The sequence below is a fragment of the Triturus cristatus genome, chromosome 2_1 (assembly GCF_964204655.1).
Source record: "Triturus cristatus chromosome 2_1, aTriCri1.1, whole genome shotgun sequence".
NCBI lineage: Eukaryota > Metazoa > Chordata > Amphibia > Caudata > Salamandridae > Triturus > Triturus cristatus.
Window position 1 is genome coordinate 503,824,765 of NC_140581.1, and position 17,474 is coordinate 503,842,238.

General features: G+C 46.4%; 1 protein-coding gene across 2 annotated transcripts in view; it reads right to left on the reverse strand.

Annotated features, from left to right (window-relative positions):
• Nucleotides 1–17,474, reverse strand: part of GTF2H2C (GTF2H2 family member C) — a 349,036-nt gene that overhangs the window by 35,330 nt on the left and 296,232 nt on the right. For both annotated transcript variants that reach the window (XM_085632380.1, XM_085632381.1), the window contains 2 exons: nt 9,833–9,896; nt 2,807–2,910 (listed from right to left, as the gene is read on the reverse strand). In XM_085632380.1, the coding sequence (XP_085488506.1) occupies nt 2,807–2,910; nt 9,833–9,896 (168 nt within the window). The remainder of the gene's footprint in view (nt 1–2,806; nt 2,911–9,832; nt 9,897–17,474) is intronic.

The window sequence follows — 17,474 nt, forward strand, 5'->3', positions numbered from 1 at the left end:
AAACGTGGTGACAAAATACGTACGGTGATGTATCACCAGAGACACTAGAGCGCTGCCTAACGACGACACACAGACTTCAACAGCAAAGATTTCATCTGCAATGTTATTTTAACATAAAATCAGATACCACAGTGCAATTCTTTTTAGAATTGATATTTTGGGTATTGTGTGAATGTGTAGAGCACAAAAATGCGCACCTAAGCAGTCTAGTAAAATGACGGATAGGATGCAGGATTCTGGCATGTGGGACATGGCAGAACCACTAATCTTTCAAACACTGCACCTTACTCAACAGCTTGTGTTGGGATGTGATGGTTTATTTAGTTTTGTGTGCTTTAACGTTTCTGTGCGTGTCTTTCTACCCACCTTGAATGAATGAGCTTATAGAGCGCTGGACTCAGCCCCGAAAGGGCATCTCCGTGCTGTGAACAGAGTAATGAAGGCTAGGAAAGGGAATCAATTGTTGAAGGGTTCCGCTTTCAAGAGTTTCCTGAACTTAAGGAAATTAGAGCACTTATGTAAGTGCACTTATGTAAGAGTTCCAATATCGTGGAGCAAGGTAGGAGAAAGTTCTGCCACCGGAGTAGAGTTTGTTAATCTGAGGGACCATAAGGGCATTCTTCCCCAGAGCGCAGTGCTTTGGGTGCACTTTCAGTCAGAGGTGGCTGTGCACCCCTCTGTACAGGAACGATGCGTCCTGTACTGCTCCATCATCAGAATACTGTGTGCCTTGAAGCCGGCCCAGAGCCTCGTGCTGCAGCAGCTACAGGTGGCCTTACTTTCACTCTCCGGAGACAGAAGTGATTCGTGCATCGAGTAACCAACTCCCGGTAGCACATGGGTGCACTACACAGGCTCCCAGACTCCCCATGGCCAATCCAGACACTGCTCCCAAGCTGGTGATACTATTACCCAGCATGAGAGAAGCACTAGGATTGGTCTGACGTGGCTAGTTTGGTACTCACACAGGGACTGGGAGTCTGTGCCTTTTATCCACCCGGCTGTGGCAACACAACTCGGGTTGGAGAGATCTAAGTGTGCATATTGGATGGCCATCCTAAGAAAGATGGCCAAACCGACATGCACACTAACAGTGCCCACCCCTCCCTTCTCATACTGCTTCAGCTGCTGTCCGGCATCAGAATGGCCCGCCCCACCCTAAGACTGGCTAAGGCGGCTCGGCTGGCAGCCTGCAGGACAAAAAATAAAATGATAATGAAATTGATTTATCATCATTTTATTTTTCGTGTTTGAATTTGCAGTGGGGAAACGCTCCTCCACCCTAAAGGAGGAGCCGCCGCTGAATGTACTGCTTCCTGCATCTAAAATGACCACTATGCTCAATCCTGAGGAAGATAGACCATGCCAGCACCACGCCTAAATGGTGTCTAAACAACGTGTCTAGCTGGATTCCACAGTCTGTTAGTTACCAAGCCTCACAGAATCTGCACAAGATGAATGAACTGAAGCAAACGGCAGGGGATGGGCAGATCTCCGAGTGAGGCTCTGCGTAGAAAAACAGTAAATCCCATGTTTTCCACTACGTTCGTTCACTGATCTGGCACTGCACTGATCAGCAGATCTGTCATGGCGTGCTCACCGAGGAGATCAGCTGTCAGACCCCATTAAGGAAGCCACAGGAACTACTGGGGCCAAACCGTGGTTGTTTAGGTAGCTTGCCACTGGTGTCAAGGGGACCATCCTACTATGTCTCTGCCAACTGGGCCAAGTACACCCTTTGTGCACTTGACTCTCAGGGTATTGAGGGGTATTGAGGGCAAGCAGTTAAAAGCTTCCGAGACATGTAGTGTGGAGGGAAAGAGTTCAGAACTCAGTCAGCCAACAGATAAATATCAGCCAGGCCACTGATTTCTTTTGCACTTAAAATCACACAGCATAATGTAACACTACATAGTGAAATTAGGGGAATGAGACAGAGGGTTGTAATCCTGTTTGCTATCCTTCATGAGGCACTATACACTGCAATACCCTCTCCCACTAACAGAATTACCCTTGGGACAAAGCACTGATTGAGCACAGGTGCTGTTCACTCACATCACCCTCATGGTTAACTTCCTAGTCACCTTCACCATCACAGAGGAAGCATACAATGTTCCCCCAACAGGCCCCAGAACATCCTCTCAATCACCCTCAAATACAAAGGAGGGAAGAGAGACCCAGTTCAATGACAGAGCCTGGGGCAACAATGGTAGCTGACAACAATTCTTCTCCCTCCCGAAGCTCCTCCTGCCTTCTTCTACCCTGACCCAGCACTCCACAACAAAACCAGCATTTCTGCTGACATTTTGCACCTGCTCACAGAAGGTTTCTTCCAAGAATCAGGAAAGTCATATGATAAGGGACCCAGTATTGCTGTCGAGCAATTCCTCATTTCAAGAATGTTTTTGATGAATAACTTGAATTTGCTGTCGCGATAATTGTCGAAATTGGATATTTCGGACCCTCAGATTCCAAGCATCATATCCCGGCAGACTCATGAGGGCCACAGTAGGGAATAATATTTTACCTGTAACTCCTGTTCTCTCATAGGGAAATTTCCATAATAGTCATAAGCACTGAACAGTCCCACCCACCCAGTGATTTGGTCTATAAATGGAAATCCATTACCGCAGAATCTGTAATTCCAAAAAATGAATCATTAAAAACATTCACATTTTACTCAATCTTTACATTCTAATCCACAATGCCAAGTAAATCAAGCACTCTTTATTTAGTGCAACTAAAGGGAGTTAGGACTACAATGGAGAGCATAACTGTTTATGGAGAAACGAGATGAAGTACTTACGGCAGAGTTTGCACTCTACAGGGAGCTCAGTGTACTTCGCCCTGCACTGTGGACAGAAGTAACCTCCTAGCGTAAGACAGGGCTCATTATTGCTGTCTAATTGCCTAATTAAAACAAAGAAGTATTCAGTCAAATATATTAGAAATGTGTTTAAAACAAAGGGTATACAATGTATGTCTGTACTCATTCATGGCCAGTGGTAGCACAAAATGCATACCATAAGAAGAAGGATAAACATACCTTAATGGTGCCTATTCTGTAGGCTCTTGACTGTTATCAGCGGGTGGGTGTCACCTAGTGGGAAGCTGCAACCTTATCGAATGATTTTATCCCAGAGACTTCCAAACGTGCATCGTGCACAAATCCCTGCATTGTTGAATAAGCGCCCCTCCCCCTCACCCCACCTCTTTCCTGCGCGCAAGTGCACGCTTGCCAATTACTTCCTGTAGAGGAGACAACGGGTTTGGTGTTTTGCCACCTGGATGAGAAGTTAGCAGCAGGATGCTGATAATGGGAAAGAGCCTACAAACTAAAACAGGGACACTATTAAGGTAACTTATCCTACTTAGTTGGCCTGGCTCTCTCGTCAATATAGGAGTAAATTCCACAGTAAGTAATAATAAGAAAGGGTGAAAGCAGCACCATGAAGCTGAAATGCTTCAGTAAACAGATTTTTTTCAATAAATTAGCAAACAACTTACCATGCATCTGTAATATGTGTTATCATTACCTCTTTCACTTGACCCACTGTACATTTACTAACAACTGTATCAAAGTACGAGTCCTGCCACACACAGTCCAAATGATCGTCCCTTTTAAATATACGCCATGGTAAGACACTTCCCAATGTCTTCCGTTCAGCCGTCACATATCTACTCTCTAATTTACTGGTCCGGGGGGTGGGGGGGGACTGAGTGTGCCAAAGGCATCCATCCGCTTTAGCTAGTTTCCATATTTAAAGGAAGCGAGGATAGAAGGCAGGAGGCGTTAGTTAAAAACAAAAGGTCCCAATACATCACAAAGAGGGGCTCCCTCATATTTTATCTGATAATATATCCCATGCATGAGCCCCACTGCAATCTCAGTTGCATATCGTTTTCGCATGCTGCATCTCACAGTGGTCTCTCATCCTTCTTGGTATCCAAAGACTGCATCATAAAGTCCCAGTTTGTGGCCTGGGCTAATATTCTGTTATCTGTGGCTCCCACAACCACAGCCTCGCCTTCTGCTCCGCTTCCCTTAACTTAATCAGTTGTCTTTGCGTCCTTCCAGCCTTGAAGGGGACTACGTTTTCCATTGCATGGCTATAGCCCGTAATACTAGTATTAATGGCGATGCCAGATTCATAAATCTAGCTTTCATATTATATTTCTTATTCTGGGACTCAATCCTAATAACACTGCCTCCGGGTTCCTAGGCATCGTTGGGTAGGCAAACAGATCATACCGAGCTTTGAGGCCAAACTTAGAATCACTACAACAGCAAGCCTTAAGAGCACAATATCAATAAAAATGTGGGTTGGCCCTGGCAGTCGTCTTGCTCGAGCCTGACAGGCACATGTTCGCAGAATGACTCCTAAACCATCTTAACTTTTGTGGCATGTGCTCGTGTACTAGAAGGGTGTAGCAAAGGTTGATAGACAGATAATAAGTCTAGCAACTTTGGCCTAAGCAGTTGCTCATAAAAGCCTTCCTCCTTTTGATGTAAAAGTGCAAGTTGAGTCCAAAGTTCAAGTTTTGAACTTTGTCACTTTTGGGTGCCTCCCTCAGTGAGAAGAAACACATAACCTACTTTCAGTAATACTCTTTCTGAAGGATACTTTATCTAACCGCAGATTCCTTACCTTTAGAATATCCTCAGGTGCCAGACTGAATCTGGAAGATTTTAAGAGCATTGCTGGCACATGCCGGTAGGTGGAGTCATGAAGCTCTGTGCTAAGTTCCACCCCAGAAGTGGCGACCAGAGCCACTTATCAGCACCATCTCTATGCGTAGAAATCAGTTTCTTTTGACAGTTCCCGCAAACTAGGATGCAGAGCCCATAACAAGTCAATATCAGAGAGCACATTCCTAGATTGTCACATTTTTATATTGGAAAGTTGACAAGTTCACAGAACAGGAAGGTGGGAGGGGTAAGTTAAGCCATTTCTACTGGGTAGATGGAATATTCACCAGAAACCGCTTTACTGAACATACAAAACTTGTTCTTCTGATGGATACTTCTAACCGCAGATTCCTCATGTTTAGAATAAATACCAAAACCATACCTCCCAAGGGGGTGGGTCTGTGGAATGGCTGAAATTAGCAAGTCCTGCAGGACTGAATGACCAAAATGCCTTTTTGATGGCACTGATGTCAAAGCAGCAGTTCTTGGTCAACCTGTATCGAGGCCCACGCCGCAGCCTGGTATGTCAAGTACTGGCACTCCGCATGCAAATGCAGTGGTAGCAGCCTTGGCTCTGGTGGAATAGGTCCTCAAACCTTCAGGAGGCTGCTTCATGGTCAGTGTGTAGCAGATTTTGATGCAGAGGACTATCCACCATGACAGAATCTTTTTCTGCACTACCCTGCATGTTCTTGTCCAAGAGAACCCAACAAAGAGCTGATCATCCGCCTGATGCTCTGCTGTGCTCTCGATAAAGAACCTCAACACTTGTAGGATCCAACTGAAGGAGGCTCTTCTGTTTCAAGCGATAAGCAATGCTCCTCTAAGAGATGTTCGACTGTGGATCAGAGACTTGTGGCGTTTCAAAAAGGAATGGCATGGCATAGCCTTGTTAGACGATCTGGAGTACCCACAAGTCAGATGTTCTATTTTGTTGTACCTGGTATTCCTGCCTCCAGGATGGTTGTGTGCTGTTAAGGGCAAACTAAACTGGAAGTTCACGGTCCTTGATGGCCTCGGCACTAGCTCCATGAACCCCAACTCTGAAAGGACTGGGGTGCTTGTTGGGCAGGAAATGGGACTCAGCGTGGGTCATTGGCTAATCCTCTGGAGTAGCATTGAGAGAAGCTAAACTGGTGAGGATACTGCCTGGATGGGGTAGTAAAGTCTAGGTAATATGCTGTGGCCTAACTTTGTTTAAAGGATTGCCAAACAGTAGAGACCCATCAAATGGCATTCCATTAGAGAGGCTTGCATGTCTCCAGAGAAGCCAGGGATCGCTTCAACGTGTGCCACGGAAGCATCACGCTAGTGCCATCTGCTCTGTCCAAGCAGTTAGTAGTGTCCAGTCCAGAGCAGATAAAGTACTTTGCAGAGTCCTAACCATCATGGAAGGTTGGAAGATAGGGGAAAATTGGCCCTAAAGTACTCTGACTGCCGGCAATATTTCACCAACAATATTCCATAAACATAGGTATATGTTCCCAGCAAGCAGCTGGCACTGACTGGCTAGTGAAGGAAAACATCCACGTCACAAAGGTCTCAAGGTGCTTCTACTCTGTCAGGAGAGACCCCGTGGTGAGAATGTGGAGAAATGGCCACAGGAACTAAACACAGGTGGTATTAACTGTCACCTCTGCTCTTTGCCCTGGTGGTCAAGCCCCTGGCGTGTTGGGTAAGAAAGGATGCACTAATGAGAAGCCTATATGGAGCAGCAGGAGGGGAAGACCACGGGCTGTCCATGTATGAAGAGGGCAAATTGTTATATCTGGCTGCACTAGACATATCCATGGCCAGAGTTCTCAAGATCTTCATGATATAAGGAGATTACTCCAGTTAGCATTTAATTGGGAGGAATCTACAGTGTTCCCTCTTAGCGAGTCGAAGCCAAGACCAGAGACAGCATGACCATTCACAAAATCCCCCGCACGGTTTCAAAAATACCTTGATGTATACATTACAAGAGGCACAAGCTAAAAAAGCAAACTAAAAGTGATCCTGGGCAGATTTAGAGTGGAAATTGAGCACTGTTGCCAACTCACCCTGTCCTTACTAAGTAGAGCTCTTCAAGATGATGTACCTGCCCAGATTCCTCCATGCCTTACAAAACACCACCATTCTAGTACTAGGCATCTACGTTTCACAAATAGATGATGCTGAACGCACCCTACTCTGGAATTCAGGGATTCCGCACACATCATTAAATAAGCTCACCAGGGGATTTATGAAGGGGGAACCACTCTCCCAGACATACGGAGCTATATATGGGCCTCTCTTTCTGGATGCACTAAATGAATGGACCTTTGCCCCACAAAAACAGCCAGCCTACTTGATCAATAAACATATCATGTAATCAGGGACATCCTACGTGTTTCGGGTGCCCTAAACCAAATGGATTTTGGGGGGGCCCTGTTTTGAACAGCTCGGAATTTACTGTTCAATTTCAGCTCTCACGTGCCAGCTTTTGCCAGGTCACTGACCATGTTCGTCCAAATTCTAATTGTGTTTACATCGAATATTCAGGGATAGTGACTAATATTACTGCAATCGATCTTTGTGACACCATCCCATTTCTCCTATGTGGGGTCCTATTTTGAAATTAAAAAAAAAACTTTTTTATGGATGTTGTATGAAACAAACAGAACATTTCTCTGCAAAATTTCAATAACAGACTCTCACACATAACCCAAATTAAAAATAAATTCAAGAAAAATGTTTAAGACTTATTCAAGGTCATCGAGGCAAGACTATCTGCAGAGCACAGCTGGCTCTCTCAGGGGGCCCCGTGAAAGACTGGGGCCGCGGGACAGAGCCCATTTTGTCCATGTCTTAAAATGTCTCTGATCATGTAATGATCTATGGGAGAAAGCCCTCATGCAAATGGCCAAGACCCATGCGTTTCATAGAAAAAGCATGGAAATGCAGACTTGGGATAAAGAGTTGACTGGGCAAAGTAACAGGGGAACCTCATTTTGGAGCTTTAATGAAAGGTGCCACAGTATTTATTGGAGCATGGAGGCTGAAAAGACAACATATCAAAATAGAGGATGTCCGAAAGAATTTACAAAGATATGGGAACAATGGCACGAGTTTCGCAAACTATTATGAATCAGAACATAAGACGGTGAGGCACAACTGGTAACATGATTTTTTCCAACCAAAAATATAATGAGATTGGTCAACTGATTACATCTAACACTCAAATAGGATTTAACTCTGTATGTCAGTTGTTTCACCTAAATTTTTCTGTTTCAGCTCAATAAAAATATATTTTTGAAAAGTATCTCCAGCCCCTGGGCAGTATCCGAAGCAATTGGGTCGTCAAAAAATTGACAAAAGCCCCACTTACGAAAGCAAAAACTCTGTTTCAGGTAGTCCAAAGTCGTTGAATCCTAATCAAATGAAGCAAATTAAAGAAGTTTCAGTCTCCTGGGTGCGGGAAATAAAATACCAGGTCACTACATCTTCTCTCCACTTTCAGTCAATGCAGGTGGAGATGAAGGCTTAACCCAGATCCCAAAAATAGGCTTAATCTGGGCGTCACTAAATGATAGGATGGGCTCTGTACTACTCACGGATCACTGGGTTCAATGGGCAGGATGGAAACTACCCCTCAACTGCCTTATGCAGCAATTTAATAAAATGAAAAATGTCCTCAGATGAGCCTGCATTTGAAGAAAAGACATTTGAGGGAAAGTGCCCATGCTGTTGGCATTCTAGCAGTACAGGCGGAAAAGTGGGTTAGCATTTAAAGAAGAAAACAGCTATTCAAACAACATTCCCACAGTGTCTGCAAATTCAGGAACAGAGAATTCATCTAACTCGAAAATGGTATAGAATCTCATACACTGTTCCACAAACAATCCCAGCGTCTCAAATTATTGTATGACTAGACGAGGCTCATTCTTTTTTATTTGTCCAGACTCAGTGTTAAGGCCGATGTCAGCACTGCAAATAAAAGCGACAATGGCACCACCACCATTCAATAACAAGTGGCAAACGCTTTCTGACTGCTAGAGCATGCCCTTGAAAGGTAGCATGGAAGACCTGAATTGTCCACAAATGTCTGGACTGGCGAAGTATGGTGAAGTATCTCTAAATTCCTGAGGACAGCTTGTGGCTCTTCAGAGGAAGAAAGCAGGGCTTTGGTTATATGACACACTTCAGCTCCCTGTCCTGGCCAGAGCCTGAAACAGGGCGGTGCTTGCAAAACATGAAGCACTTTGACCACAAGCTATTCCTTTTCTGCATTTTATGACGCTATAGACTTTGAAAGGTGATCAGTGTCTAAGTCAGCATTGCATGCAAAATGGCTTGGTGGGATGTGCTCCATCCAGCTAGTCCCATAGGGTGGAAGCAGAACCACAATGATATTTTGCCAGGGCGATATCAGCCCTGTAAGACTTTGCCTTACCAGTCTCTAAATACCATCTTGTGGATTCTCTAGGAAAACGCAATTGCCACTAAGTTGAGGCAAAAATATAACATGCACCTTTAGTGAGGGTTAAACAATGACATTTGGTGTTTTAATTCCTTGCCAGGCTTGAACGCTTTTTAGGCATGATGCTCAGATAAAATAACAGAGGGTGGGGAGAAAGAGTAGAAGAATACGAAAAATAACAATAAAAATTGCTGTTGTCCAGATCCACGACTCTGTGGCTCAATGAGGAAAATGTATCTTCATTGATTTTTAAAAAGGAACCCCTGTGTCACTTCCTGTGGAAATACCTACGCTGCAAACAAATGAAGTTGCTCAAACACCACTCTGAATACAAAGGAGAGGTTAGAACATATTCGTTATCAGCATGGCATCTGCGGATATTTCCGAAGACGAGGAATCTACAAGCTGTAGTATCCATTACAAATGTATACAAGTGAGTACACAATTTGCTCAAAAATTGTTAATAGCATGTAGAAAACTGTTACAAATATGGTGTTAAATCCGTTGTACTACACTAAACATTTAATATTTGAATGCAAAGGTTTTGTTTTATCTTAATGTATTTACATTCTAGCTGCTTCATGTTGTCATGTGTCTTGCAAATAAAAATATGCCCGGAATTCTGAAACTACCTGCACATACATTTGAGAAGGTACATAAATCACATACACTTAAAAGCTCGCAAATCTTCAGTGACTTACGCCATGCTGAAAGATGGCTTGGCATCCTGGTCCGAGAGCGATGCAATTGTTTGCTGAGGAAAACCTTGGTGAAAGAAAAATTTAAAAATATAATAATTCATCTAAAAAAATAAAATGCAATTACTCTAGAAGAAACAATTTGTGCTTTGCAGTACAAAATTGACAAGAGTCTCACATACAACTTTTTTTTTTTTGCAACCTATCAAGTGAAAGTCCTCTATTATTTTCTAACACGTGCTTATGCGAAACTGTAATGAACTTTCAAGTTTTCATGGAACCCAAAAGATGTCCCATTTTACTGGTTTTCAGTGCACGATGATTGGCCCTCACATCGTCACATAAGAAAGAAACACTGTAGGTTATGTCTATCACCCAGCACTATTCCAATCCACAGCAATAAACAACCCATCATTACAAACTAGGCAAGGAATAACTGAAGAGATTTGCCATCTATTTCTGCCCATTGAAGGGCTCTAATCTTGTCCACCACTACAGCTACCAAATAACTACATAGTATGACCGCTAATATAAATCTCACAGTGACAAATATATAGGGATGAATGTAATAAAGTCCATCCCAGTAGTTCTCCAAATCATCATTACTTCCAACGTATACCTGCTCAGGATCATAAACAAACGAAAATCTGAGATTGGACACTAAAATGCGGCAGCCAACGTGCTGGACTATGATCATAAGAAATACCACAAAGGGAAGCGCAGAGCTGATCAGAACTGCCAACGTACTAGAAACCATACACTGCATATATGTCTTTTTTCCACAGTCACTTACTTGTGAGAGGTGATGTTTAATATAGCCTTGGAGCCCGCCATAGCGGGCTATACCGGCTATTAAATTCCTCGGCGAGGGTCTTTAACAAGGGAGCGGAACTTTTATAGCCCCGCTGCAAAGGGCTATAAGGCTATTAGAACATTCTGCCAATAAGAGGGCAGAATGTTCTAACAAATAAAACAAAGGCTTCGGGGAGCGTGAGGGGATTCAAATCCCCTCAGGCTCCCTGAAGCCTTTAAACATTGGAATGTTGAAGCTCAGGGCTTATGCCAGCCATTATAAGCCCGGAACGACACCATTGTTTTCAATGGAGCTCCCCACATTCCAATGTTCTAATACAATTTGAACAACACATATGTGTTGTGCCCAATCCTAGCGATTATTAAAAAAAAGATATATTCTTTCTACAGTGTTCTCATATTATAGCAAGGCCAAAATTGTAATTGTGCTTTGCATTGGTGAGCTGGTGTCATTTTAACGTTGCATTCTTCTTTAACTTGTTCTTTTTAGATCTTCCTTAAATGTTCGCCGGTTGATCGCTTCCACAGCATCTTCAAACAGTCTAGCAGTGTTGATTCTCTTAATCTTACAAGCTTCTTAATACTGTGCTTTCGTTAAGCTCAGAATTCTTTTTCTCGAATTCTATAGATAAATAGATACTGCTGGTAGCTGTGGGAGGTATTACCTATCAGCAAAAATATTACAGCTATTTAAACATTACACATATACTCCTGCTTAAAAAATGTAGGCATTTAAGAAGGTGATGCCATTAAGGTGAATAGGGAAGGAACAGTGTTTTGGAGGGTGATAACGTTAAGGAGATGCAAGTCACTCCATAACGCCTGTGGAAATTTATTGTTCATCATGTGGGAATTGAAACCTACCTAATGCGGGTGTGTTAACAGGTATCTAACCCTTTATTGTGTACTAGCACAACTGATGTGAAGTCTTGTATTGAATATGCTACTTACCAGTATGCATCTGTTCTTGGCATGTAGGGCTGCTGACATTCATATCTGTGCATAGATCGCCGCCTAGTGTTGGGTCCGGATGTTTGCACGTTGTTGTCCTGGAAGAGTCTTCGAAGTATCCTGGGATAGGTGACTCCTCCCCTGGACTACAGTGCGCATGGGCATCCTCTCCATCCTCAGATTGTTTTTCGCCATTGTGGCAGTGATGGAGTAGATATAGAAAGTGATGACCATGCTTACAGTAATTGTGAGAGCTGCAGCTGCTACAGGCGCCGGGGAGGAGGGAGGGCGATATGAATGTCAGCAGCCCTACATGCCAAGAACAGATGCATACTGGTAAGTAGCATATTCAGTTCGAGGCATGTGGGCTGCTGAATTCATATCTGTGCATAGAATATATAGCAGTGCCCTCTTATTAGCGGCGGCTACCAGTGCCAGCTGCAGCGGTCTGAAAAAGAGTTTTGAGAACAGCCTGTCCTACAGCTGCCTGCTGTTTTGATTGCACATCTACACAATAGTGTTTGGTAAATGTATGTGTAGTGGACCAGGTGGCTGCTCTACATATGTCATGCAAAGGAATGTTTCCTAGGAAAGCCATTGATGCCCCTAACTTACGTGTTGAGTGGGCTCGTGGGGGAATCGTTAAAGTGCGTTTAGCCTTTTGATAGCAAATTTGAATACATTTAACGATCCATCTGGCTATTCCTGCTTTGGAGATGGCGTTACCTTTGTGGTGTGGGGCAAAGGCAACGAAAAGTTGTTGTGTTTTTCTAATGGGTTTGGTCCTGTCGATATAATACATGAGGGCCCTTTTCACGTCTAGTGTATGGAGTGCCCTTTCCGCGACAGTTTGTGGGTTTTGGAAGAAAACGGGCAGTTCAATGGTTTGATTCATGTGGAACTGCGATACCACTTTTGGCATGAATTTGGGGTTGGTACGTAGTACGACCCTGTTGGCGTGAACCTGTATAATTGGCTCTTGAACGGTTAGTGCCTGGAGTTCACTAACTCTTCTCAAAGAAGTGATCGCTACTAGGAAAGCTACTTTCCAGGTAAGGAATTGAATCTCGCATGAGTGTAGAGGTTCAAAGGGTGGACCCATCAGGCGTGTGAGGACCAAGTTGAGGTTCCACATAGGGGCTGGTGGGTGGCTAGGTGGAATGACTCGCTTGAGTCCTTCCAAAAATGCTTTGATGGCAGGCACTCTGAATAGAGAGAGGTGCTGCCTGGTTTGTAGATAGGCCGATATCGCTGTCAAATGGACACGTATAGAGGTGTACGCCAGATTGCATCGGTATAGGTGTAATAGGTAACAAATAATGTTTTGGATGGATGCGTCTAGCGGGTTAATGTCATTATTAGTGCAGTAAATGACGAACCTCTTCCATTTTGCTGCATAGCACGCTCTGGTAGTGGGTCTCCTGGCCTCCTTAATGATGTCCATACAGTCAGGTGGCAGGTTTAGGTAGCCAAACTCTAGGACTTCAGGAGCCAGATTGCCAGGTTCAGCTGTTGCGGATCTGGATGCTGAATCTCTCCATGGTTCTGCGTCAAATGCTCGGGTTTGACCCGCAGCCTTTGATGCGGCACCACGGAAAGTTCGAGAAAGGTGGTGTACCACGGCTGGCGTGCCCACGTTGGAGCAACCAGGACGAGCGTCAGTGAGTGTTGACGCAGTTTGCGTGCTACCAGCGGTATCAGTGGTGCTGGGGGAAAAGCGTACGCAAATCTGCCTGACCAGTTCATCCATATCGCATTGCCCTGCGACTGCGGATGTGGGAACCTGGCGGCAAAGCTTTGGCATTTTGCGTTGTCGCTTGTCGCGAATAGGTCTATCTCTGGATGACCCCACTGCTGGAAGTACGGTTGGAGTACTGATGGGTGTAACTCCCACTCGTGCATCTGGTGGCTGTGTCTGCTGAGCAGATCCGCCATCTGGTTGTCCTTGCCGGGGAGGTGTTGTGCCATGAGGAACATGTTCCTTTGAATGGCCCACTTCCACATGCTCTGAGCCAGATGAGACAACTGTGGAGAGTGTGTTCCTCCCTGTTTCTGTATGTAGTACATGGCAGTCATGTTGTCCGTCCGGATCAACACGACTTTGTTGCACAAGTGTACTTTGAATGCTTTCATAGCGAGGAAGATTGCCATCAGCTCTAGAAGGTTGATGTGCATCTTCTTTTGTTGTGTCGTCCATAGTCCCTGCACTGTGTAATGGAGTACATGAGCTCCCCATCCCTGGAGAGACGCGTCCGCTGTCAGTATTATCTGTGGAACAGGCTCTTGGAACGGTCGGCCCTTGCAAAGGTTTTGTGGATTCCACCAATGCAGAGAGTTGTATGCCCGACCGCTCACCAACACTAGGTCTTTCAACTGTCCTTGAGCCCGATTCCACTGACGTGCTAAGCACTCCTGAAGCGGGCGCATGTAGTCTCGCGTGTGGGACTATGAAGATGCAGGAGGCCATCATGCCTATCAACTGCATGAACACTCGCGCGGGAAGGGAGTGTTGTGGTTTGAACTTGGAAATCAGCATTTGCATGCTGTTGATTCTCACCAAATTTGGCTGAGCTGTGGCCGCCAGAGTGTCTATAGTCGCACCCAGGTACTGTTGTACGTGTGCGGGCTGTAGATGAGATTTTGGGTAATTTAGTGAGAACCCCAGACTGTGAAGGAGGTGAATGGTGCGGGACATGTGGCTGGCACATTGCTGGGCTGACTTCGCTTGAACGAGCCAGTCGTCCAGGTAAGGGTAGACGTGTATGCGCTGCCTCCGTAGATGTGCCGCCACAGTAGCTAGGCACTTTGTAAACACCCTTGGTGCCGTTGTCATGCCGAAGGGAAGGACTTTGAATTGGTAGTGCTGCCCTTGAACCGTGAACCTGAGGTATTTTTTGTGTGAGGGGTGAATGGGTATGTGGAAATACGCATCCTTGAGGTCCAGTGTGGCCAGAAAGTCTCCCTGCTTGAGCAGCGGGAGGACTTGCTGTAGAGTGAGCATGTGAAAATGCTCGGAAAGAATGTATCTGTTTAGGGGTCTCAGGTCTAGTATAGGTCTGAGTGACCCGTCCTTTTTCGGTATTAAAAAGTACAGGGAGTACACCCCCGTACCTTGCTCGTGGACGGGTACGACCTCTATTGCGCCTTTTAGAAGCATACTTTGTACCTCCTGCTGTAAGAGCGTTAAGTGCTCTGAGGACATAGGACGGTTTCTTGGAGGTATTGTGGGTGGAGTGGAGGTTAGTTCTAGACAGTAACCGTATTTGACAATATCTTTGACCCACCTGTCCGTGGTGATGGAGTTCCACGTGGACAGGAACTTTTGTAGCCTTCCCCCGACAAGTGTTATGTGGTCGGGAGGAAGGGAGAGGGCGTCACTGCTTGTTCTTGGGGGAGGACCTGGTGTTGCCGTAGCCGCGTCCTCTGCCCTTTGTACTGGAGCCACGATATCCACCCCGGGTGTTTTTATCGTAGGTGGTTTGTGTATTGCCCTTGTTGTATGTTTGCTGTGCCCCCTGTCCTCTACCTGCTCCTCTATTTCCGGGGCGACGAAAGGAGCCGCTCCGAAAGGACTGAGTCTGGAGAGCCCCCATGGACTTTGCAGTGTCCGTGTCCTTTTTTATTTTCTCTAGGGTGGTGTCAACCTCCGGGCCGAATAAATAGTTGGGGTTGACAGGTTGGTTGAGTATGTTGTTTTGCACCTCAGGTTTGAATCCGGAGCTTCGTAACCAGGCATGTCGTCGCAGCATGACGCTAGTGTTTATGGCCCTAGCAGCTGTGTCTGCGGCATCCAGCGCACACTTGATGGATGCATTTGTGAGGAGCTGTCCCTCCCTGATGAGGATCTCTGCACCTTCTCTGTATTGGTCAGGGAGATGTTGGATTAGTTGCTCTAATGTGTCGTAGTGCGCTCTATCGTAGCGAGCGAGGAGCGCTTGAGTATTGGCAATACGCCATATGTTGGCTGCCTGGGCAGCAACCCGTTTGCCAGAGGTCTCTAACACCTTGGACTCCTTGTCCGGGGGAGGAGCGTCACCTGTTGTTTGTGAGTGTGCCCTCTTACGAGCATTTGCAACGACAATGGAATCCAGAGGTAATTGGCCTCTGATGTAAGTAGGGTCCCCAGGCGCTGATCTGTATTTTTTGTCGATCCTGGGGTTTATCACTCTGGCCCTGGTGGGTTCCTTGAAGATGTCCTTAGCTGGTTTGAGGACCCCTTTTAACATGGGCAGAGTCTTTATATTCCTTTCTGTGGATGCGAAAGTATCCATAAGAAAGTCGTCCTCGACAGTGTCCGAGTGAAGTTGCACCCCATGATTGGCCGCAGCACGTTCAATTAGAGCGTTGAACGCTGCAGTGTCCTCTGTGGGAGATGTTTTTGCTCCATAGAGTTGCGGGTCTTGTGCATCCATAGGTGCACCTGGGTCCGCAGGGTCATCCCAAGCTTGATCAGGGTCCTGTTGGCCGTCAGGGTCCATGTCTCCGGGGTAGGGGACTTGGTCACCCATGTAGTCCTCCAACGCATCCGTGTCGGAGTGTGTGGGAGAGAAGGATTGTGGATCCTGGTAGGGTGAGCTGAAAGGTTCGTAAAGAACTGGTTCTGAAGCCACAGACAGCTTTCTTTTAAGTGGAATCCGGAAGGAGTCCAAAGCCGGCTCCGATGTTATTTTCCTTTTGTGGATAATCATCCTGCTGGTATCGGCGTCGATGAGATGCGATGGAGACGTCTCCGCAGAGCGTTCGGTAGGTGTGATCGTGGTGTGGGTGACCCGTGTCCTGATTTGGAACAGTTTCGGGGCCGTGGATGGCGGCAGGCCAAAAGTAATGTGGGCCGGTGCCGAAGAGGCTGCTGGAGCTTTAATTGGCTCGGAGCCCGACGTGTCCTGGGGGACCATCTTCTGTTTGGTGCTTTGCGCAGCACTGGGCCGCATCTGGAGCGCCCTCGAGTCTTTTGCACCGACCGGTTCTGTGGAGGCGGTCGTGGATTTTTTCGGCGCCGGTGGGTCATCGAGTCGAGGGGCGGGAATGGCCGTTGACTTCTTCGATGAGTGTGGCTTCGGTGTTGCCGTCGAAACGGTGTGAGACGCAGCAGGCTGTTTGACCCGTGGGGTCGAAGTCGATTGCGTCGGTGCCGGGAGCCGATCAGGTTTGGTGGTACCGAAGGTCTTCTTCCTTATGTCGACTCCGACGTCGGCCGCTTCGAGTTCGGCACCGAAGTCTCGTTTGGTGCGTTCGGTGCCGATGGGTTTTGCTGGCGTCGAAGGTGTGGAGGGCCTCGATCCGACCAGCGCCACTTTCGGTTTCGGTTTCAAGTGAACCAACACAGCTTTCGGTTTCGGTTTTGAAGAAGGGAAACCAGCCGGTTTGGGCATTAATGGCTGCCGCTGAATGTCCGAAGCCGGGCCCGAGGGCGGGGCCGAAGCATTGCGGGATAGGTCTTGGGTAAGGCCCGAAGGCGATCCCTCGACCGGAGCCATAGACTGTTGCACTGGGCCTTCTTCAGTCTGAACGGGTAGGCCTTGCTCGTCCCCGGAGCTACTCTCTTCGGCCCCTAAGGCCTCATTGTAGTCTCCTACCTCGGTGTCGTCTTCATCTCTGCGAAAGAGTGTTTCATTGACGTCTTCCGATCCGGAGTCATGTTCGGAAGCGGGACTGGAGGGTAGGTTTTCCACCTCTTCGACATCTTCGGTCTCGGCATTGAAGATGTCGGCCGGGGCCGGTGCCGCTTGCTGCGCCTCGAGTCTCGCCGCTCGTCGATTCCGTAGAGTCTTCTTGGATCTAAATCTGGCACAGGCCATGCAGGTAGATTCGTCGTGATCCGGTGAAAGGCATTTGTTGCACACCGGATGGACGTCGACGTGTGGATATTTCGCATTGCATA